This window comes from Hipposideros armiger, unplaced genomic scaffold (assembly GCF_001890085.2).
Source record: "Hipposideros armiger isolate ML-2016 unplaced genomic scaffold, ASM189008v1 scaffold_67, whole genome shotgun sequence".
NCBI lineage: Eukaryota > Metazoa > Chordata > Mammalia > Chiroptera > Hipposideridae > Hipposideros > Hipposideros armiger.
The window spans coordinates 1,412,235-1,431,958 of record NW_017731417.1 but is presented as its reverse complement, the minus strand read 5'-3'; the positions used below and the strand labels follow the sequence as shown (position 1 = coordinate 1,431,958).

At 47.3% G+C, this 19,724-nt stretch overlaps 1 protein-coding gene across 1 annotated transcript in view; it reads left to right on the top strand.

The window, feature by feature from the left end:
- Window positions 1-19,724, top strand: part of KCNK10 (potassium two pore domain channel subfamily K member 10) — a 133,557-nt gene that overhangs the window by 49,214 nt on the left and 64,619 nt on the right. The window contains exon 3 of the mRNA XM_019642290.1: window positions 10,584-10,918. Coding sequence (XP_019497835.1) covers window positions 10,584-10,918 — 335 coding nt within the window. The remainder of the gene's footprint in view (window positions 1-10,583; window positions 10,919-19,724) is intronic.

The window sequence follows — 19,724 nt, the reverse complement described above, 5'->3', positions numbered from 1 at the left end:
GAAGGAAGAACCATCTAAAAACTATTTTTCCTCCCATCTAAGCTTTTTGTAGGTTTTCGTGCCTACGAAACGAGCCAGAAGCACTGACGGCTGAGACTGCTTGCCAGACAGAGTGTACTGGGGTGTTGAGACTCCATCTCAGTGACCCTGGGAGAAGGACAAAGTGAGGGTGCACCTCCTTCTATAGCAATGGTTTGTTCTTAAAAAATATGTAAATATAAACAGCACGCAGGCTTGCTGTTTCAACACTTTCTGCAGAAAAGCCTTTTGTAAAGTAAATAGCTATCTTGCAGAGGGATGTCCACATATGATTTCAGGTTTGTTTATAGTAAAACCCACCTTAATATCTTCATGACGTTTATCCTGACTCCCATCTCTGAGCAGGGGACCGGGGCAGGGGGCATTGCTGTGTGGCACTGAGGGAGGTTCAGAGGGGAAATTATGGGTTTACACTAGCAGCAATCCTGGAAGGCCTTCGCGTTCCCTGGTGGCGTTCAGCAGGCTGGGTGTGGACTCTGAGCAGAGAGAAGGAACACCATAGAAGGGGAGTATTTCCAGGTAGATCCAGGAAAGGACAAAAGGAAAGGGAGTTGAGTCTGATAGCTGAAGACTGACATGTGGGGCATGGACTCTAAGCTGGGTGGGGAAGGGAGGAAGGGAACACAGGGAGGGCACGATAGAAGGTGAGAAAGTAGAGGTAGGATGTGATGTGGGAGTCTTGAGGGAGAGAGCTGGAAGGATAGGATGCTCAAATCAGAGGTGGGCTTCCTGAATGGAGTGTTTCTGAGGCAGGGACGTGTCTCTTGATGACGTGACCACTGGAGGAAGGCGTTGCAGTGGATGCTGTCAGTGGTCCCCCTGCTGTCCCAGGTAGTTTCCTGACTGTGTACCCACCTCCAGACTCTGTGTGAGTCTCCCTTGTGGTGCAGCTGTTTCCAGAGTTTTCCTTGGTCTCCTGGTGCCTCTTTCCCGGTGCCCCAGGGCATTTGTATTCCCCAGGGGTTGTCTGGAGCCCCGTGACTGACTGGGTAAGAGAATGAAAGCCTAGCCGCCTTGCCTCAAGGTAGGATGAACTCTGAGATGTAATTTATGCTGCGGAGCTCCCCCAGAGCTCAGGCAGGGATGGGGCCCTGGAATCGCACCCTTGCTTGGTTTCTTTCTCTTCACTTCCTGCTTCGCCACCCCCTTCTCCTGGAAGCACTTTCTGAATAAATCACTTGCAAACCAATGTTTGTCGTGGGGTCTGCTTCTGGGGAACCCAATCTGAGTCACTGGTTGAAGTGGAATGGCGGTGAAATCAAGGCCATGGGAGGTGCAGGTATTGGATGGACTGTCAGTGGGACACTGAAGCCCCTCAGGAGGAAAGCAGGATCTGCGTGGAAGCCTTCCGGACATCTAGGAAGAGTAGGAAGTGGAACAGCCAGGGGTGTTGCATCTCAAAGGAACACAGGCTTTGACACAGGGCGTGGACTGTTGGTTTTCTGGGGCAGTGTGGCCCTGACATTGTGGGTCAGAGAGATTGAGCAACTTCTACCTGAATGCCCCGCTCAGAGGACAGAGTGTCCAGGTGTCAGGGAAGAAGGTGGGGAAGGCTCCCTGAAGAGGCTGAGGAAGTACGGGAGGTCTCTGGTTCTGCAGCGGGGGGCCCTGGGGTATCTTTGGAGAGCTTTGGGATGGGAGAGGAAGGGAAGGTTAGATCAGAGAAGAGGAAGCAGAGAGTAGGTGTGGGGTCAAAGTTCCATGGAGAGAGAGAGATCAAAGCTGCAGGGAGGCCTCCAGGCAGGGGTTCGCTGGCCTTGCACGTCTCACAAGAATTGGTCCCTTCAGTCTCCTGGTGGATAGTGGCTTGGCAGCCTGGGCACTGGGTGTGGGGTTTTGGTTCTGGTCCTGTCATATACTTTGGCATACACTGGCGGAGTAAGTGAATAATGATACATCAAGTTGCTAAAAGCCTCCTCCTTTTTCATTATTGTAAAACATTAGTGCACTCATCACTTCAATGTGTTTTATGCTCTGATAAATACAGAACTTACCAACTCTCGCTATAATACTTGTGTTACTATCATTGGGTGGGATGCAATGAACAGATTTCTGAAGGTTAGGGGATTAACATGGGTTATGGACTTAAGTCCTAGGACCTGTCTCCCTAAGAGGTTAACACATACCTTTCACTTTTGCTTTCTACTGTGGATCTATAAAAAGAATCGGTTAGATCAGTGCTACTGCTTGCGATCTATGTATTTGTTGCCACTGACACAAAGGAGTTGGAGGACACGTGGAGGGTGTGATAGGGCTGGAGAAGCCAGCTGGGCCCTGAGCACATGGGATGTGTGAAGAGCCATGGGAGTAAGTGAGGAGTTTTAAGCAGGAGCAAGATTGGAAGTTTAGAAAGATCACCTGCTCCAGCCTGGCTGGGGGTGGAGGGTGCGGCGTGCCCTGCATGGAGTCCCGTGAGGAGAGGTAACTACTTTTGACAAGACACCTGGCAAAGGCAAACCTCTTTCTCTAGAAGGAATGGACTCTGACAATAGGATTTAAAACACTTGGCTCCAGGGTAAAGGAGATATTTTGGGAACTGCAGCTGCTTATATTATTTTTAATCCCAAAGGGAGGGGAAAAAAATCTTTCCTTTTAAAAGTGCTTTGGTTAATTTAAATTGTGGAGGAAAAAACTTAAAACAGGAGACAAAGCGTGTTATTCATGAAGCATTCTGGGATGAGGCAAACGGACCCCAGCCGTGGCTGTCCACCTTTCAGCGTTGACCATGGAGTCACGACCAATGAGCCTGATGTCTGTTGAGCGAACCACGAGGTAGGCAGCCCTTGATCCCCAAAGATGAGCACTGGGAAACACCAGCGTTGTTCTGACCTGCTCAGCACGCATAAGGAATAACTCTGGTTCTGGGCTCTTTGTGCTCATGTGGGTGGGTAAGGGTCCATTTCATTGCAGCAATAAAGGTACCCCACCTAATACCAGGAGTAAGCTACAATGCCCAGAAATTCTGGAACAGGGTTTCTGTTGAAGAGAGTTTCCTGGCAGCCAGGGAGAGAGAATGGTCTAGGACAGCTGTTCTCAACCTGTGGGTCGCGACCCCTTTGGGGGTCGAACGACCCTTTCACAGGGGTCACCTAAGACCATCAGAAAACAAAAAGATATTTACATTACGATTCTCAACAGTAGCAAAATGACAGTTATAGAGTAGCAACAAAAATAATTTTATGGTTGGGGGTCACCACAAGATGAGGAACTGTATTAAGGGGTCGCGGCATTAGGAAGGTTGAGAATCTCTGGTCTAGGAGATGACCATTAATGAGCAGCAAAATAATGCTCTATGACAGCAACCAATTCAACGGACACACGCTGAGAGTTCTCACAGGCCTTGTGAATGACGCTGCAAACAGAGAGGTGGACTAAAGAGCTACCATCTCTGATGCCCGGGAAGCCGCCACATCTTGGTTCTCCTGTGTGCATGTCTCCCCTCTGCCGTCTCCACTCTGTTGACCCTGTTAGCACCATCTTTTACTCTCTTCTCATTCTACAGCTCCCTCTGGACCATTTCATCCAGTCCTATGGCTTTAGTACCACTTCTATTCTTATTACTCTCAAACCAAGGTTCCAGCTAGATTTACTCCCTGAGTTCCAGTCCCTTATGCCTAATATCTGCTGGATGTCTCCACCTGGATGTGTTATAGGAGCTGCAAACCTAAGCCTTCTGCCTTTTCTGTCTTAGAGAACACCATGCTCTCACAAGCCAGATGCCTGGGCATCATCCCAGACCCTCACCACTTTATACTTCTCATTTTTCTATCAATCACTATAGATTGTACTCTCTTAACAACACTTGTCTCAGACCCCTTCCTCTCCATCCTTTCTGCTACTGACTGAGCTGAGGCCCCAATCCTAAGAGCCTCATTCTCTGGGCCCTATCTGCAGTGAAGGCCCCTGACCTTGTGCCATGCCCTTGGTTTATAAATGCAACAAGAGATTTGGGGAATACCAGGAGAAACCATTTGTTTACTGGTCCTGAGAAGGAAGTGACTGGACCTTTGAGCCCCAAATACATCCAACAACCTTTGTACTCCCCTCAGGCTGGTAGTATATTAAGGGGGCTGGGTTTCAGTTTTGGGGTCCTCAAATCCAAATTTATGTTTGGTCCTTGTCAGAGGAACCCCAGGAAGGCAGACTGGAGGGAAATTCTTCCTGCCTGGCACCAGAGCGGTGACTCACCAAAGGTGAGTCATGCCATTCAATAGATTTTTTTCCCCCCTAACATATTGTGCATCCATGAGTAAAAGAGAACCTTCTAGCCTTTTGCGAAGAGAACAAGAAAGCTCAGAGCTGAGCTTGTGGAGCACAGTGAAGTGAATTACTTCCCTGTCTCCTTTCTAGTCCTCCCTAGAAAGTGAAGGAACCACGAAGAGCTCTCCTTGGACTATTGACTTTCTAAGAACTTGAACACCTTGACCCAGGATGTTTGTTTGCAGATTAAAAAAACCCCACAGTAGCAGCAGGGCAGCTCTTATCTTCCAGACTCAATGAACCCTGTCGTTAAGTTATCTTTTGGGCAGGTGTGTGAACTTGATACAAATGCTGGTGCAAGGCAAATTTATGGATGGATGAATGAATAAATTCAGGGATGGAGCAAACTGTAACTAGGGGCCTTCGAGTTGCAGGCACTATGCTAAGCTCCACACTGAGACATAGAGCATAGAGGAAGGGCATCAGATCCTACTGGTGGGTGGGTAGTCAGCAAGGACTTCTTGGACGTGGTGACATATGAAATGATGTTTGAAGTCTGAGGAGGAGTTGGCCAGATAAAGAGTGGGGAGGAGAAAGGAATCTGGGAAGCAAGACTCATTCCTCTGCGCTCAGCATGCAGGGACCTGGGTGCTGCTGGGTTTGGCTGGGGCGAAGGTTGCGTGTGAGGGCGTGGCAGCAGGTGAGGCTGGAGAGACAGGCAGCCGCCAGGTTCTGGAAGGGAGTCTTGGTGCAAGCCAGGAGCCAGCACTTTATTCTGAATCTCCGTGGTGCCTTCAGAGGAGCTGAAGTCCGGAGTGGATGTGATCGGCGTCATACCTCAGAGAGCGCCGCCTGGCTGCCATGTGGAGGATGGATTTAAGGACGGCAGGACTGGAGGCTGCCTCAGTGATTCAGGTGAGAGAAGAACAGGGTCTGGACTCAAGAGAGAGGCAGGGACAGGTGTGAGTCAAGGTGGCAGCAGACTCTCAGTTCCCCTTTCCTCCCTTTTCAGCCTTGATTCTTCTTATCTTGGTTGTCTGTCTCTAAAGGTCCCCAGAAATGTGTCATGGTACCTTGGTCTTTTCCATCTGGAAACAAAGCCTGCTATTTTAAAGGGAGCTAGAAGGAGAGAGCAGTGATTAAACCCAAAGGGAGAGCGTTTTCTGTGGTGGCATTCTGGGGACATGGCTAGTTCATGTAGTGTGTGTAGACTGAGCGTCACTGTACCCTTAACACCTTTAAGGCACAGCCATCCCACGGAAACAGGAAACACAAGATTTGACTGTTGGGGTATCAGGAGTCAGAGGGAGCACACACACTCTGCTCTTTTCGGAGGCAGAGCATGCTGAAAGCAGCTGACAATCGTGGGCAGGTGGGGCTGGAACTGCCTGCTCCTCTTTTCACCTTCCCTTTTCCCGAAATCCACCCTCTGTGCCAGCCTGACATCTGCCTACACCCAGGGGAACCTTTGGGGATTCCAGGCTCAGCTGTAACCTGGGGCTTTGGAAGCTCTGAGCTGCGGAGCACGTGGCCCTGGAGAGATTCCAGACCTGAGGCCGGGAGCAGGTAGCGAGGCTTGGGGTTAGGGGAGAGGGCGCGTGTTCTCTGCTTCTCGCCAGTGTGTTGCAGTCACAACTGTACACAACTGTAGTTTGCTTGGGTCAATAGGCACAGTCATGTTGCTGTGTGACAGTGGCACCTCTGAGGTGGCTGCATTTCAGGTTTCCAGGAGACCCTGAATCCTATGGATAATATCTGTTTCAGGGGGTATGGAGGAGTGGAGGCACTTGGGGTTAAGTGTCTGAAGATGGCTCCAAGGACGCCATTACTTATTAGCTTGTGATAAGCTGTTCAGTGTCACCTTTCTGGGCCTCATTCGTCTCCTGTCAAGGGGAGATAGATAATGACCACTACCCTCCACAGAAGGTTTTGTCAAGGTAAACCAGGTTCACACATGCATAAGAGCTCTGTCAATTCTCCCACTAACTCTGAGGGCAGAGGTGTGTCTTATTTACTTACATGTCCCCAGGGCCAAGCAAACTCAAATGTTTGTTGATTGATTACATGAATGGATGATGCAGTGAAGTGTACAGGACATGGGAAATCCGGAAATATATAAAATGACTAAGAACTTGTTCAACTAAGAAAAAGCAGATTTCCACATGTGCCCTCATATCCACCCACATTTAGGTAAAAATGGAATGAGCTAATGTTTGTGAGGAAACATTTAAAAATGAAAATTAGCTGAAGTGATATCGTCTTCCAACCTTTCCTTTCTCATCAATTCTTGGCAGCGCTTTTGCTGCCAAATGTTTTTCCGTTGGAGTCATGAGGCAGGATAGGCCGCTACTTATGTGACCTGTCTATTACTGATTCATTATATGGGAAAAAACTGTCACCTCTAGCAAACTAAAGTAGTCAATCTCATAGACTGGAAAATACTTTTATGCTTGACTGAGACAAATGCCTTTCTGAGTTTTGGATAAAAGGGACCTTTCCACCTGGTATTTCTTTGTTTCCTATTTTTCTGTTCCTATCCTCCAGAGGAGAATGGACTTGGAAGTCAGATTATTCTAATTTTAATCCTGGCTCCAACCTCTCTGCCCATTTGACCTCCGTTTAGTCATTTGAACTATTTGGGTCTCAGTGTCTTTGTCTGTGGAGTGGGGATATGTGGTGACTTGAGCAGGCATGTGCTTTTAGGCCTCCAACTGGAGGGAGTGTAATCAACCAGGAGCCCAGCGGCTGCTGTGAAATCCACTGCGGGCTTGCACTGTGGGCACATGTCCCACGGGCTGTCCCCAGCTGGTGACTGAGTGTGGCAGCGACCCTAAGGCAGGCCTCTTCCTTGGAGACACAGAAACCCTCAGATGGCCGACTTTGTCTCATGAACTCCTTGACTTCCATGTTGAAACTTCCTCAGGCTGCAGATGGTACAGGACCCTTACACACATCCTTCACTCCCTCCTTCATGTGTGGCCAGACTCATGATGTGTCTGCCAGCTGTGTTAGCCTCGGCACTGCTCGCATTTTCTCTCACATATGCGTTTCTTCTAATAAAGTCCATGTACATTTAATCCCCTCTTGGTATCTGCTTCTGGGAGGACCTGGACTCACACAGGGTGATGCTACCTTGTGGTGAGGCCCACATACAATGATGTCAGCAAGAGTATTCGAGTGACAGGCACAAAGTAAGTGCCCAGTTAGTGGTAGGATGTCCCGTTACCTTCACCTCCAACACCACAGTCGTCATCATCTTTGCTGGCTTCAGGCACAGAGAGCTCCAGTGGCACATCCCAGGTCACAAGGCAACTTCGTATTAGAGTGACAGCAGCAATGGTTTCTGAGAAACCATGGATTGATTAAAATACCCTTTGAAAATATGTTACCCAATGTAAGCAAAAGGCTCAAACCAAACCCTTTTCCAGCCATTGAAATGTGCAGCCATCTTTGCCAAAGCAACCAAGTCCATGTTTAGTCAAATGTACAAAAGATTGGTAACATTCTTAGATGCCTGCCAGTGCTCCTGATATCTACTAATATATACTCCAATCAGTAAACCTGGGCAGCTCATTTGCTGTATCCTCTATGGGGGTTAAAAAAAAATTGGCTGTTATTACGCAAATTTTGCAGATAAGGAAAGAGAAACTAAGTGGCAGTTTCAAGGTCACCCAGAAGCTGATGGGTTTGGGACTGAAGCTGGCTTTTGCTCCTGGTGCTTTGGAAACTCAGGGAATAATGGATTCTGTTCAAACTCTGTTCCCAGGGCCAGTCTCTTAGCAAACTGGCACCAGGAAAGACCTTTCTCAAGCTTGTTTCTGTCCAGCCTCAGGGATGCTGGAAGCCCTGGAACCATCCATGCTACCGGTCAGTGAAGGAAACAGAGCTCCAACTGGCCTCCATATCTCAGGGCCATCATTTGTCACCTAATGGTTGTTACCTGATGCTGTGGAGTCTGTTCCCTAGGTAGATTGTCAACCCCCACCCCCATGCTGGGAGGGACCGTGATGTATCCCCACCACCGCACAGCCACTTGTGCTCATGTGGCGCTAAATTAATGCTTGTTGTTGAGGATGGTGGTGATCCTGACTGAGCTTTTGTTTATACTTTGAAGGAATTAGCAGCAGCAACAACAGAAAACAAATATTTGCTCTATGCCAGGCACTGTGCTAAGACATAGAGAGCCAATGATTAGAAAACAAGCTTCCTGACTCTGAGGAGTTTATAGGCTTGTGGGGAGATTCCAAGGATGTGCCCAGCCTGCCTGGAGAGGCCAGGACGACTTCATGGAGGAGGCAGCTTTGAGATGAGCCAGAGGAGAATGGGAGTTTCCCAGGCAGATGAGGGCGGGAGGGAGTTACTGGCCTATGGAACAGTGGTGAAGGTCTGGAGGTGTGAATAGAGCCCTGCTGTGTGTGAGGACCTGCTATCTAGCCTTGCTGGAATGTCAAGTTGTTTTCCATATAACGCCACTCATCCACATTGTATATGTGGTTTGGATGTGCCAACATTTCTTCCTTCCATTCTTCATTCATTTAACCAACCGTTACTGATGGGCCCCTCTGTGTGCCAGGTGCTGTGCAGGACGCTGGGTACAAAGGCGAGGGGTAGTCACAGTGCATGCCGTCCTGGAGCACTAAGTTGAATGACAAATAGACAGGCTGTATCCATAACACGGTGCACTAATCTAGCAGGTCCCACTGGGGACCTAATCTAGCAGGGGCACATTAACTCCTGTTGCTGCTATAGCAAATTGCCACAAACTTAGTGGCTTAAAACGACACACAGTTATCATCTTATGGTTTTGGAGGGCAGAAGTTCAAAATCTGTCTCCTGGGAGGAAGTTAAGATGTAAGCCGGGCTGGATCCTCCTGGAAGCTCTCGGGGAGAACCTGTTCCGTGCCTTTCCCAGCCTCCAGAGGCCGCCTGCGTTCCTCTGCTTGTGGCTACTCACCCTGCTGCTGTCTTTACATCTCTTTCTTCCTCAGACCCTCCTGCCCCCCCTCTTCTAAGGACACTTGTGGTAACCTTGAGCGCACCCAGATAATCCAGGAAAATGTTCCTCTCTCTAGATCTTCAGTTTAAATCACATCTGCAAAGTCGTTATTGTTTTGAACAAGGAGTGACATCCCTGCGATTTTATTTACATTGAGTTTCCCAAGGCAGAGATTGAGCAGTTGAGCGCTCACGAGTGAGATTGTTTACCCCACTTAGGTAATTAGGTTTGTCATTTCCTAATACCTGATTTGCACAACAGCCCGGCCGCACTGTGACAGAGGCCATAACGAGCATTAGTACAATAAAGGGAGAACAAAATTGACATGAAATGGCCGTTCATTGCTGCACAAGACAGATTTCTGAAATGCATGATAGCATTACATGTGCGACACTGCCCTGAACTTCCTGCTGTTCCAGAAACGCCTCCAGCTTCACATATTTATTTCCAAGGTAATGACATTGCCCTTACAGAGACCAGGGGCCTTTGAGAATTCGATGCATTCTGAAAACCAGCGGAGATTTCCTTTCCAATGGCCTCATATTGGAGGAAAATAGAAGAATTTTATTACGACTAGATCAGGCATGGTTACATCTAAAGCATCACATTTTCTGTTGAGAACTACATTTAGGATCTATTTTATTATTCTTATTTTTTTCATGGGACCAAGTTAATTGGCTTAAAGCATCCCTCATTGTTTCTGTCTGTCCTTATGCCGCCTTTCTTTTTCTTCACCTTTAGAAGTGAAGAACCCCAGCCTCCCTTTCTGTGTCTGATTGCTTGACTCATTTCCCTTACAGTGAGCTCATTCTCCTGTTCTTTCTTTTGTGACCGCAGGCCTGGATGAGAGGAACTTTTAAACTTGCTAGTTGTTAATGTCTTCTCTGTTTTTGGTATCACCTCGCCCTCAGTACTTGAACAGAGTAGCCAGGTATCCTTCTCCTATTTATTGTATTTCCTCTCCACATTGAGCAGTATGTCTGCTTTTCAAATATGGCGATTGGTTGTGCATCTTACATATTGTTTAAACAAGGAAGCTAAGGGAGGAGATGAATGATAGCTAAGAGCGACGTGGCTTTCAAATTTGGACACTTGTAGAAAAATATAAACATTTCAAACTCAATTAATGACTTTTTTTTTTTAAACTAGGACTCCTGGTGCTCATTTTTTTCCCCCCAAACTCAAGCAGGCAACTGATCAAATTCCCTAAATGTAGGCCTGCTGAACTGATTTTTAATCTTCACATATGAAAGCTGGCTTGAGGAAGACATCTGTGCTTGGCTTCTGAGTAGTTTTGTGTTTCGCGTTTATAATTGTCTTTTTCCCTCTCCCCCACCCTGTTTTTCAGTGGCTGTTCCCACAGCAGTTCCTCCGGTGTGTCAGCCCAAGGGTGCCACTAACGGGCATTACCCGGCCCCACGCCTCTCCATCTCCTCCCGAGCCACGGTGGTAGCCAGGATGGAAGGCACCTCCCAGGGGGCCCTGCAGACCGTCATGAAGTGGAAAACTGTGGTTGCCATCTTTGTGGTCGTGGTGGTCTACCTCGTCACAGGCGGTCTCGTCTTCCGGGCATTGGAACAGCCCTTCGAGAGCAGCCAAAAGAATACCATTGCCTTGGAGAAGGCAGAATTCCTGCGGGATCATGTCTGTGTGAGCCCACAGGAGCTGGAGACATTGATCCAGGTGAGCAAGGAGTGAGTCAACCACAGAGCCACCTGTGGGGAGAGAGGACAGCAACGATTTTGTCTTTCTGGCTCTGGGAGTATCTGCCTTTGGTTGAGATGCTCCTGATGGTCAGGGAGGTCCTCTCCAGGGAGGTGATATTTGAGTTGAGACCTCAAAGAAGCCAGACAGTGAGGCATGTGACGATGTGGAGGGAGAATGGCCATACACGCAGGGCCCCGACATAGGAGCAGGCTGGGATCGCAGCACCTGCTTTTGAATGTGGTGGCCAGAGTCAGCAGCAGGCAAAAGGGCTGTGGGCTGTCAAATTCCAGTCCACCTGTGTGCGCTGATTAGCTTCCTGGTTCTGAGGTCTGTGTGAGACACTGGGCTAAGAGGGTGCCCCAGAAGCCAAAGAAAGAAAGAATTTGAAACAAGCAGGCATGTGTTAACCAGCCCAAGGTCAAAGAGGACAGAGTAGAGGAAAGGCCATGAGATGGCGGATGAGGAGGCAGTTGGTGACTTGGGACAGCCATTTGGGCAGACTTATGGGGATGAAGTTATAAGAAGGGCAGTAATGGTAATGATCAAGGTTGCCGTTTGCGAACACTTGCTGTGTGTCAGGCACTGTGCTAAGGCCCTTACGTACCCTAGGTATTAACGAGAAAAGATCCGTTAAAAAATGGAAGCAGAGAACTCAGGTGACCACTTAGAGAAGCAAGGCGAGAGCAGAGGGTGGAGGTGGCATTGGCAGGGGTGAAACGTGGCTGGGAAGGGGGGTGGGAGAGCAGAGTCATCGGAGGCGGTGTGATGGGAGGAAATGAAACAGGAGGCTTGAGAAGCCTGTGAAGGGCAGAGAGGACTGAGTCCCAGGAGGAGGAAAGGGAAACGGTCGGGAGTCCAGCTGGAGGACTTCACCTTGGAGGTGAGGGAGGATGGCTGCCTCTGAGTCTGAGGTTTGATTTCCTATCCCACACACAACCTCCTGAACCATGAAGGATTGGTCATGGTGAAAAGCAGTGACATTTATGGAGGCAAGACAGAGTCTCCTTGGGGCTCTAACGTTTGGAGGGCAGAGGGATGGAAAAGATGGCTTCCGTGATTCCTTCTGTCTCTGGGGTTATCTGCGTTAAATTCTGATGGCTACTTCAATCCAGTGTTCTGTAGGATTTGCAAGTCTGGGTGGGCTTGTTATTTATTTATTTCAAACTATGTTAGGGGAGAGGAATTCCAAGGCTACTTATGATCTGGCACTTTCATAATAATTATATTCTTTAAAATCACTTTTTTTTTTTTAAAGATTTTTTTTATTGGTGAATTGGGGGGATGGGAACAGTGCTGGGGAATTGGGGGAAGGGGAACAGACAAGTTGCCGGCTTCTGGACGGCCGCTCACTGCGGCTGCTGGCCGCTCACGCTGGCTGCTGGCCGCTCACGCTGGCTGCTGGATACATACAGTAGCCCATGGCAACCCACTGCCACAGAGGCTGCAGCCTATGCCGTGCCAGCGACTCACAGCAGCCCAGCTCCAGGTTGAGTTGTTGTTTAGCATCTTAGCTGTAGAGGGCAGTGTCACTGGCCCTCATATGTGGGATCCGAACCAGGGCCCTCTGGCGTCCCAAGCCAGTCCTTAACCATTGCGCCACTCGGCCGGCCCTAAAATCACTTTTGATAATCTGACTTGCTTCTTACATAAATAAAAATACACGTTTCTTTCCCCCCTGGGAATAAATATGATTTCATACCTATGCCCTACAATTTCTATAAAAAATAAAACTTTTAAATGCTGAAATTCAAGGGAAATGTTTCATATCACTCTTGGATGGTCTTACGTTTTGTTTTTCTTTTCCTTTCATGAGAAAATGCTACCAAATGTGGTAACAAGAGTGTTGTGTTAATCTAGTTTGTTGTGATGAACAGATTTAAGGCCTGGAATGCCATAGAGAATGGAGGAAACAACTCTAGAGTAGTTTTAACTAAGAATGCAATTACATTTATATTATACATGTTGTTTTGATATGTGGTAAGATCCTTTTTACTTAGTTGCAGTAGATATAATAAACTAATGGTCTGAACTGAGTCTAGATTCATGCTTGAATTTTCCGTCCTTAGTGAGATCTTGAGAAAAGGGTCATTGTTTTATTATCTTTGCATCCACGGGTAGCCTGTGCATTGCCTTGCATCTAATTATTGACCAATAGAAAACTGTTTTTGGAATGAGATATTCAACTAGATCTGTAACATTGATAATGCCATGAGGTAGCTGATCTTATTCATGCATTTGTTTATTAACGCAGTATTTCTGTATTGCCCATTCTTGGCTTTCTCCTTTATGAAAGAGCTTAGAAGTCAGAATGAATGACAGGATGGGGAAGTATAGAGGTTCTAATTCTGGTGCTGCCATTAAGACCTATCCCATTTTGATCTCAGAGGTTTTTCTATTAAATGAGGTGTGTGTCATTTTTATAACAATTTAAAAAACTACCCTTTATTAGGCACCCATTATGAGCTAGGCACCTTATGCCCATTATCCCATTGAATCTTTCCAATAATCTTCTAAGTTGGTATTTTTATTATGCCCATTTTACAGGTGAGGAAACTGATGCTATAAGGGGTTGAATAACTTTCAAGCTGCCAATGTGGCAGAGCTGGGATTCAAAGTGAGGTCTGTCTGACTCCTCCTGCCTCTCGCAGTGAGTCTACAAGCCCTTGAGTAGGTCTTGCTCTATCGTTAGCCCCACTCTCTTAAACATTTGCTTTAGGTTTAACGCTTTCTAGAATTTTAGCAGAGTTAAAAAGCATTGGAGTACCTTGTGCTCTAACGGAGAGCATTTCTCTATTTCTTCCCTCTATACCCATTGAGTATCTGTCCTGTACCTGGGGTACTTTAAGATCTCCATCTACTGTGACTGAAGAATTTACACTTCTGCTTATCTCCAGTTTTTGTAGGTTAAGCAGGTTTAAATGCTGAATCTGTGTCAGTCAAGAATCAAATCATTGTGGCTTACGTAGTTCACCGATTCCTTCATAGGAAGAAAATGTCCACACTTGTGGAGCAGGCAGCATTCTCTCACATTATACCTCTAAGCGGCACTGTGTATAGTGCTCCTAAGAAACACAGTGTTTTTGAGGGTTTTGGTGGTGTGTTTTAAGCTGGTAAAATAATATTATTGTATCTCTCTAAAGTCTGAAAGAAGGGAACGATAGGTAGAAAATTAGACTTACGGGATTTATCTGATAACATTGGGACTCTTGGCTGGATGGAGTGATCCCTGATAAAGCTAAGCCAGAAGTTATAATTTGTGTTATTAATGACAAAAGCAGAATATCCAGAATATCATAACCCCCATGAAATGCCCAGATAGCTTAGAAGAGCCATAGCCAGGGAGGGGTTTTCCAATGAGTTAAACTCCTCTACGGGATACTATGGGACTCCAGAGGAGAATGACAGCTCACTGTCACTGAAAGGTGAAGACAGATGGATTGCTGTTGTGTAGGAGACCATCTGATTCATTCATTCATCCATCCACTCATTCATTTGTTCATTAATTTGATCGTTCACTTATGCTTTCTTTAGGTTTCTATTGAGCTCCTGTTTTATCAGGTAATATACTAGGTGGGTGGGGATGGAAAAAATGAGAATAAGACACATTTAGAGGCAGTTACTAACCTCTCTGTGATCCAGTTTCTTTATCAATAAAATGTGCCTAAAATCTTCCACCCTGAGGGTAGTGAGAGGATTGAATTCTATAATTCATGCGTAGAGCTTTGAACTGTGCTTGATACCTGGTGAGCACTCAGAAAAAGGTAGCTATTGCTGCTGCTGCTGTTTATAGTATTATTCAAGGAGCTCAGAGTTTCAAGCACTGGTTCTTAAGGGGGCAGGGGTTTGCCTCTAGGGGACATCAGACAATGTCTGGAGACATTTTTGGTTGTCACAATTGGGGAGGTGCTATAGACATCTAGTGGGCAGAGGCCAGGGATTCTGCTGAACACCCTACAATGCACAGCATAGCCCCTCATCACAAAGAACTCTCTAGTCTAACATGTCAATGGGTTGAGGAACCTTGGAGGGAGGGGCATGTAAACCAATCCTTAGAATTCACTGGCCTGGACCTATTTGAAGTATGTGAAACAGTGGGAGCCCCAGAAAGGCAAACAGGGAAGGTTTTGTGGCTACTTATCTCCTTTAGTTTCTATAACTATTCTATGATGATAGTCTTCTGTGCCTATTCACAGACAAAGAAACTGAGGCAGAAGGAGGTAAAGTTACATGCTCAAGGTCACCTGGTGAGTAAGTGGAGGATCCAGGATTCACCCTTCGGTAGTCTGAACACGTATCCCAGGCTCTTAAGCACCACATATTAGAACAGAAATGTGGACTATAGGAGGGGGTGTATTCGCTAGGCCAAGTGAAGGGCATCCCAAGGGCATGTGTGGTCCTTGGAAGGAGCCACAAATGGTCAGTGTGGCTTGAGCTGAGAGGCATGGAAAGCAGTGCTAGGGGGGCTGGGGATGAGAGTGGGGGCTCAATTTGGGAGGTGCCCGGAAAGCCTTGCTGAGGAATTGGAGCTTCATGCTATGGGCAGTGGGGAGTCACTGAAAGATTAAGCAAAAAAGTGACAGGATGGGAACTTCCTTTTGAAAAGATAACTCTTGTAGCAATGGTGAAGTTGAGTTGGAGGAAGGAGGAATTGGAGGAAGGAAGACCAGTTAGAAGAATATTGCAACATCGTAGGTGAGGGGTGCTAAGCGATAGAGACCAGGCCATATTTAAGAGAATTCAACAAAGGAAACTTGAAAATGATTCATTCCCGTGTCAGCGAAGAGTGCCTGCTCTGCTCTCCACACCCTTGCCTGTTCAAGCACAGGCCACGTGGGCAGCAGAGCCTGGTGATAAGCGCCCAGACTCTGGAGTTAACTTTCCCATGTTAAATCTCTTTACTGCTCATGGGCTGTGACTTGGGGAGTCACTAGGGGAGTCACCTCAGGCCTCAGTTTCCTGTCTGCCAAATAGAGATTGTGATTAATAGTGTTCACTTGTCGGGGTGCTCTGAGGATTAAACAAAAAAAGCTCAGTTACTTTTAGCTCTTGTGATTGCTGCTATTTATCTGTTGGGTAAGGCAGAAAAAAAAGAAACCAGAAAGCCCCTAAGTTATGTGCCTCCTGAGGTTCTGCTAAGAGAAAAGAGAAAAAAAGTGCCCGAAATGCCCTTTGGGGTTTCAAATCCTACATTTTCTAATTGACAAATTTCCTCCGTTTGCTTCTATTGTTAAAGTGAAAAGTGCTCTTCACAGCAATTGCTCCCCTGAGTGCTGGGTTGGGCTGCTTACTTACTCCAAGCCGCTGTGTCTTTGTGGCTTTTGAGCCCAGGGAAGACGCGTTGTTGTTTTCTATTCCAGTTAGAGGGCTTACCCCAGCCACCTAGATAATCATTTTTATCCTGAGCTTTGGTGGAGACACTCAGCGTCATCTCTGTTAGGTAGACACTGGGGCTGGCTCTCATCTGTTCCTCTTGGTTGTTTTCTGCATGGTTTCAGGCTCAGTTTCAGAGACCCTCAGGGACCCAGAAGGCTCAGGCAGCCCCCAAGGAGCAGATCACTCGAACAACGGGGTAACCATTGACTCCAAGGTGTGACTGACGGAAAGGGCCTGTATCCCCTGTGCCTGGTTTCCACTTACCCCCCAGTGAGGCACGTGGATCTTCTGGTTTGGTGCCCTGGGGTAGGCCATTCAGCCCGAGGCGGGCCTCGGCAGTTCAGCCCATAGAGGACACATAAGATCCATCCATCTTTAGAACCTCACCCGAGACGATGTGAGGGAGTCTGCAGATGACTGTACTAGGGAAATCCTGCAGAGCTGTTGTAATATTAAAAAATAGCTACCCTTCATGGGTCGTTTACTTTCCTCTAGGCACTGTTCTAAGTGCTTCAGTCCTTGAGCTCATTGAATACTTGCAACAATCCTAAAGGTAGGTTCTGCCGACATCAGTCTATTTTATGGATGAGCAAATAAATTCTAAGAAGTGAAGTCACTGGCCCAAGTTAAGTAACCGTCGCTAAGTGGTTAAACCAGGATTTGAGCCTGGGGGTGCAGGACTCCAGATCCCATATGTCTAACCATTGTGCTCTACTGCTCGCTTGTGTCGACAGTGAGTGTCCCCTACACTACATCTAGCGCTTTCCTCAAAGCTTTTACTCCAAGGAAAAGACTGTAGGGAGAAGGAGAAATGATCGGGGAAACCTGGACTGTCTGACATGGCACTGTTGCACTCTAAATGTGGACTATCGCATTTTCAAAGGAGTGTCAGGAGGGGACGGAGCAGGGGCATTAGAGGCAGGTAGACCTGGTCCCTTACCCCACTGAACCTCAGGCTCCTCCTGTTAAAGGGACCGGGCAGTCCCGCTTATTCAGAATATTGGGAGGAGTGAGTGAGATAACCCACATAAAGTGCCCAGCAGAGTGCCTGGCCTATAGCTGGCATTTAGGAAACATCATTTCCTTCCCCCTGTTCCATCTTTCTTCTCCAAAGTGAAGTACAAGGAATGGAACTGAACAGACGATGATAAGCAGAACTGGAGTACTTGCATTTTTTTTGCAGTGGAATGAAGTAAACTGAGTATGTTTTTGAAGTCACAGTTTCCATGATCTTGATTGGACGGTCACTCCATCCCAAGAATTTTGTCCTCAATCCTCTCAGATGCCACAATTGCTTATTTCCCTGTCCCCAATACAGTTGTCTTAGAAACTTCAGTCAGGATGAGTCTTGATAGCAGTAACACATCCATCTTTGGTAATCCTCAGAGAATAAAATCATGAGCTGGCTTCAGTGACCAACAGAAGGAGGGACAAGTGCCTCAGCCCATGTGGATGATGATCTGTAGCAGTCATTTTGCAGGTGGTGAATTCTTAGACGTTTAAGACTGAGTGTCTTCACTGTAGCTCCTGTGCTCATGTGGCTGTGGTTTCTCCCAGTAACAGCCATGGAGAAGGGAGGGGTGTTTCATGGGAGTGGGGCTTAGTGTTGGGGAGATGCCCACCCTGGAGGGCTTGGAACCCTCCATTCCAAGTGCCTACAGGTAGCACAAGTAACAAGGATTCCTCTCGCCCTGGAGAGTGTCTCTGGTGGGCAGCATGGTGCAATCTCCCCAGAGTAAGCAGGTCACCTCACTGTCTAAAAGGCTGACTTTTCCCCTGGAATACTTTAGTCTTTGCTTCGGCCGGTTACGTAACCTTTCAGAACCCTCCTGACCTCAAAATGGGCACCTTCCTCTCTTCATTATAGCTTCTTTGTCTGAAGAAAGCCTAGCACTTTCATCTGCCAGGCATGGGCCAGGTCTGGAGTTTCCTAGAAGTATGAGCATCGGGGTGGGTGTGGGGGCTTCTCTTCCTGATCTGTACCCCCTCCTGCACTGGTTCTGTGACTTTTTATGTTGGTGAATGGGACCTTGGTTTTCACTTTGTGACCTCTTAGGGATTTTTAGCCTTTGCGAATAAATGATTAGAGTCTTCGATACTTTGCTCAGCTCTCGGGCCTCAAGCTGGTTTGGTGAATACTATTTGACACTGTTTATTAAGCACCGACTCCATGCAGGCTCGGTGCTAGGCAGCTTTCATTGGTATTCCCGAGCCTCATTTCTCACTCTCCATTGCCCCACGGACCAGCCACGGTTGCTGCCCCGTTTACAGAGGCTAGGTACCATGGTTAAGTTCTCACAGTGAGTTAGTGGCGAACATGGGCCTGGAATCTGGATCTCTCTGACTTCAGGGTCCACGCTCTTTTATTCAGTCTCCATCCTTAGCTTGACATGATGGGGCTAGAGAGTGTGTGATTGTATCAAGACAAATTCCTCCTAAGGGAAAATCCACTCAAACAACGTGATGGGAAAGTGCCCTCGTGGGAGTCAGTGCTTGCCTTCTGACACAGAGCCCCCTCCCCCTTTCTCCCTTGGATTTATAGCTTTCCAATCTACAGAGAGCATCCTGCCAGGGCCTGGGCTCTGGACTGTGGGCCTTTGGCATCCTGACTCATTTCACAGGTTGTGCTCTCTGGGCCTGACTTCACTGTGCTTTGGTGGAACAGGATTTAATTTAAGATATGGGCAGAGGACTGGGTACTTTACTGTGGTCCTGGACATGGCCCTTTGGTGTTGTCATGGTGACTAAGGCTGCCGTTCTGCAGATAAGGGGAGGGCCAGAGATCATGAGCTGCCATATTGTTCTCCCCAGGAGCAGGAGATGTTAGTCATTTACATGACCCATGGACATTTTTCAAGACTGTGACATTTCCCATTTTCTTCTCCTGCCAAGTTCAAAATCACTCACTCACTCACTCATTCACTCATTCATCCCTTCACTCATTCGTTTATTCAACAAATCTCTTGATTGTTTGCTGGGGACATAATGGTAAATAAAAGACAGATGTAGCCCCTGCCCCCCTGGAGCTTATGGCTAGGATGACCAAGCATCCCAATTTTTGTGGTTCTGGAGTAATTGTCAGTAGCGTCCCTTTTTCTCTCTCAAAAAGTGTCCTTGTTTGAAAGATAAATTATATGGTCATTCTACTGATAGGAAGTGGTAGAGGCAAACCTTATGCATATAATCACACAAGTAAGTGTAAATAACATCAGATGGATGCTGCAAAGGAGAGGGAGTTAGAGCCATGGGGCACCAGAGAGAATGTGTGAGCAGGAGAACTGACTTCATAGGACAGGGATTCCAGGACCCAGAGCTGAGTGCCGAGGCTTAGCAGCGGAAGGCAGCTGGGTGTCTAAGGACTGGGAGAAAGGAGACAGTATGGTCGGAGGTAAGTTAGCAAAGGGAACTT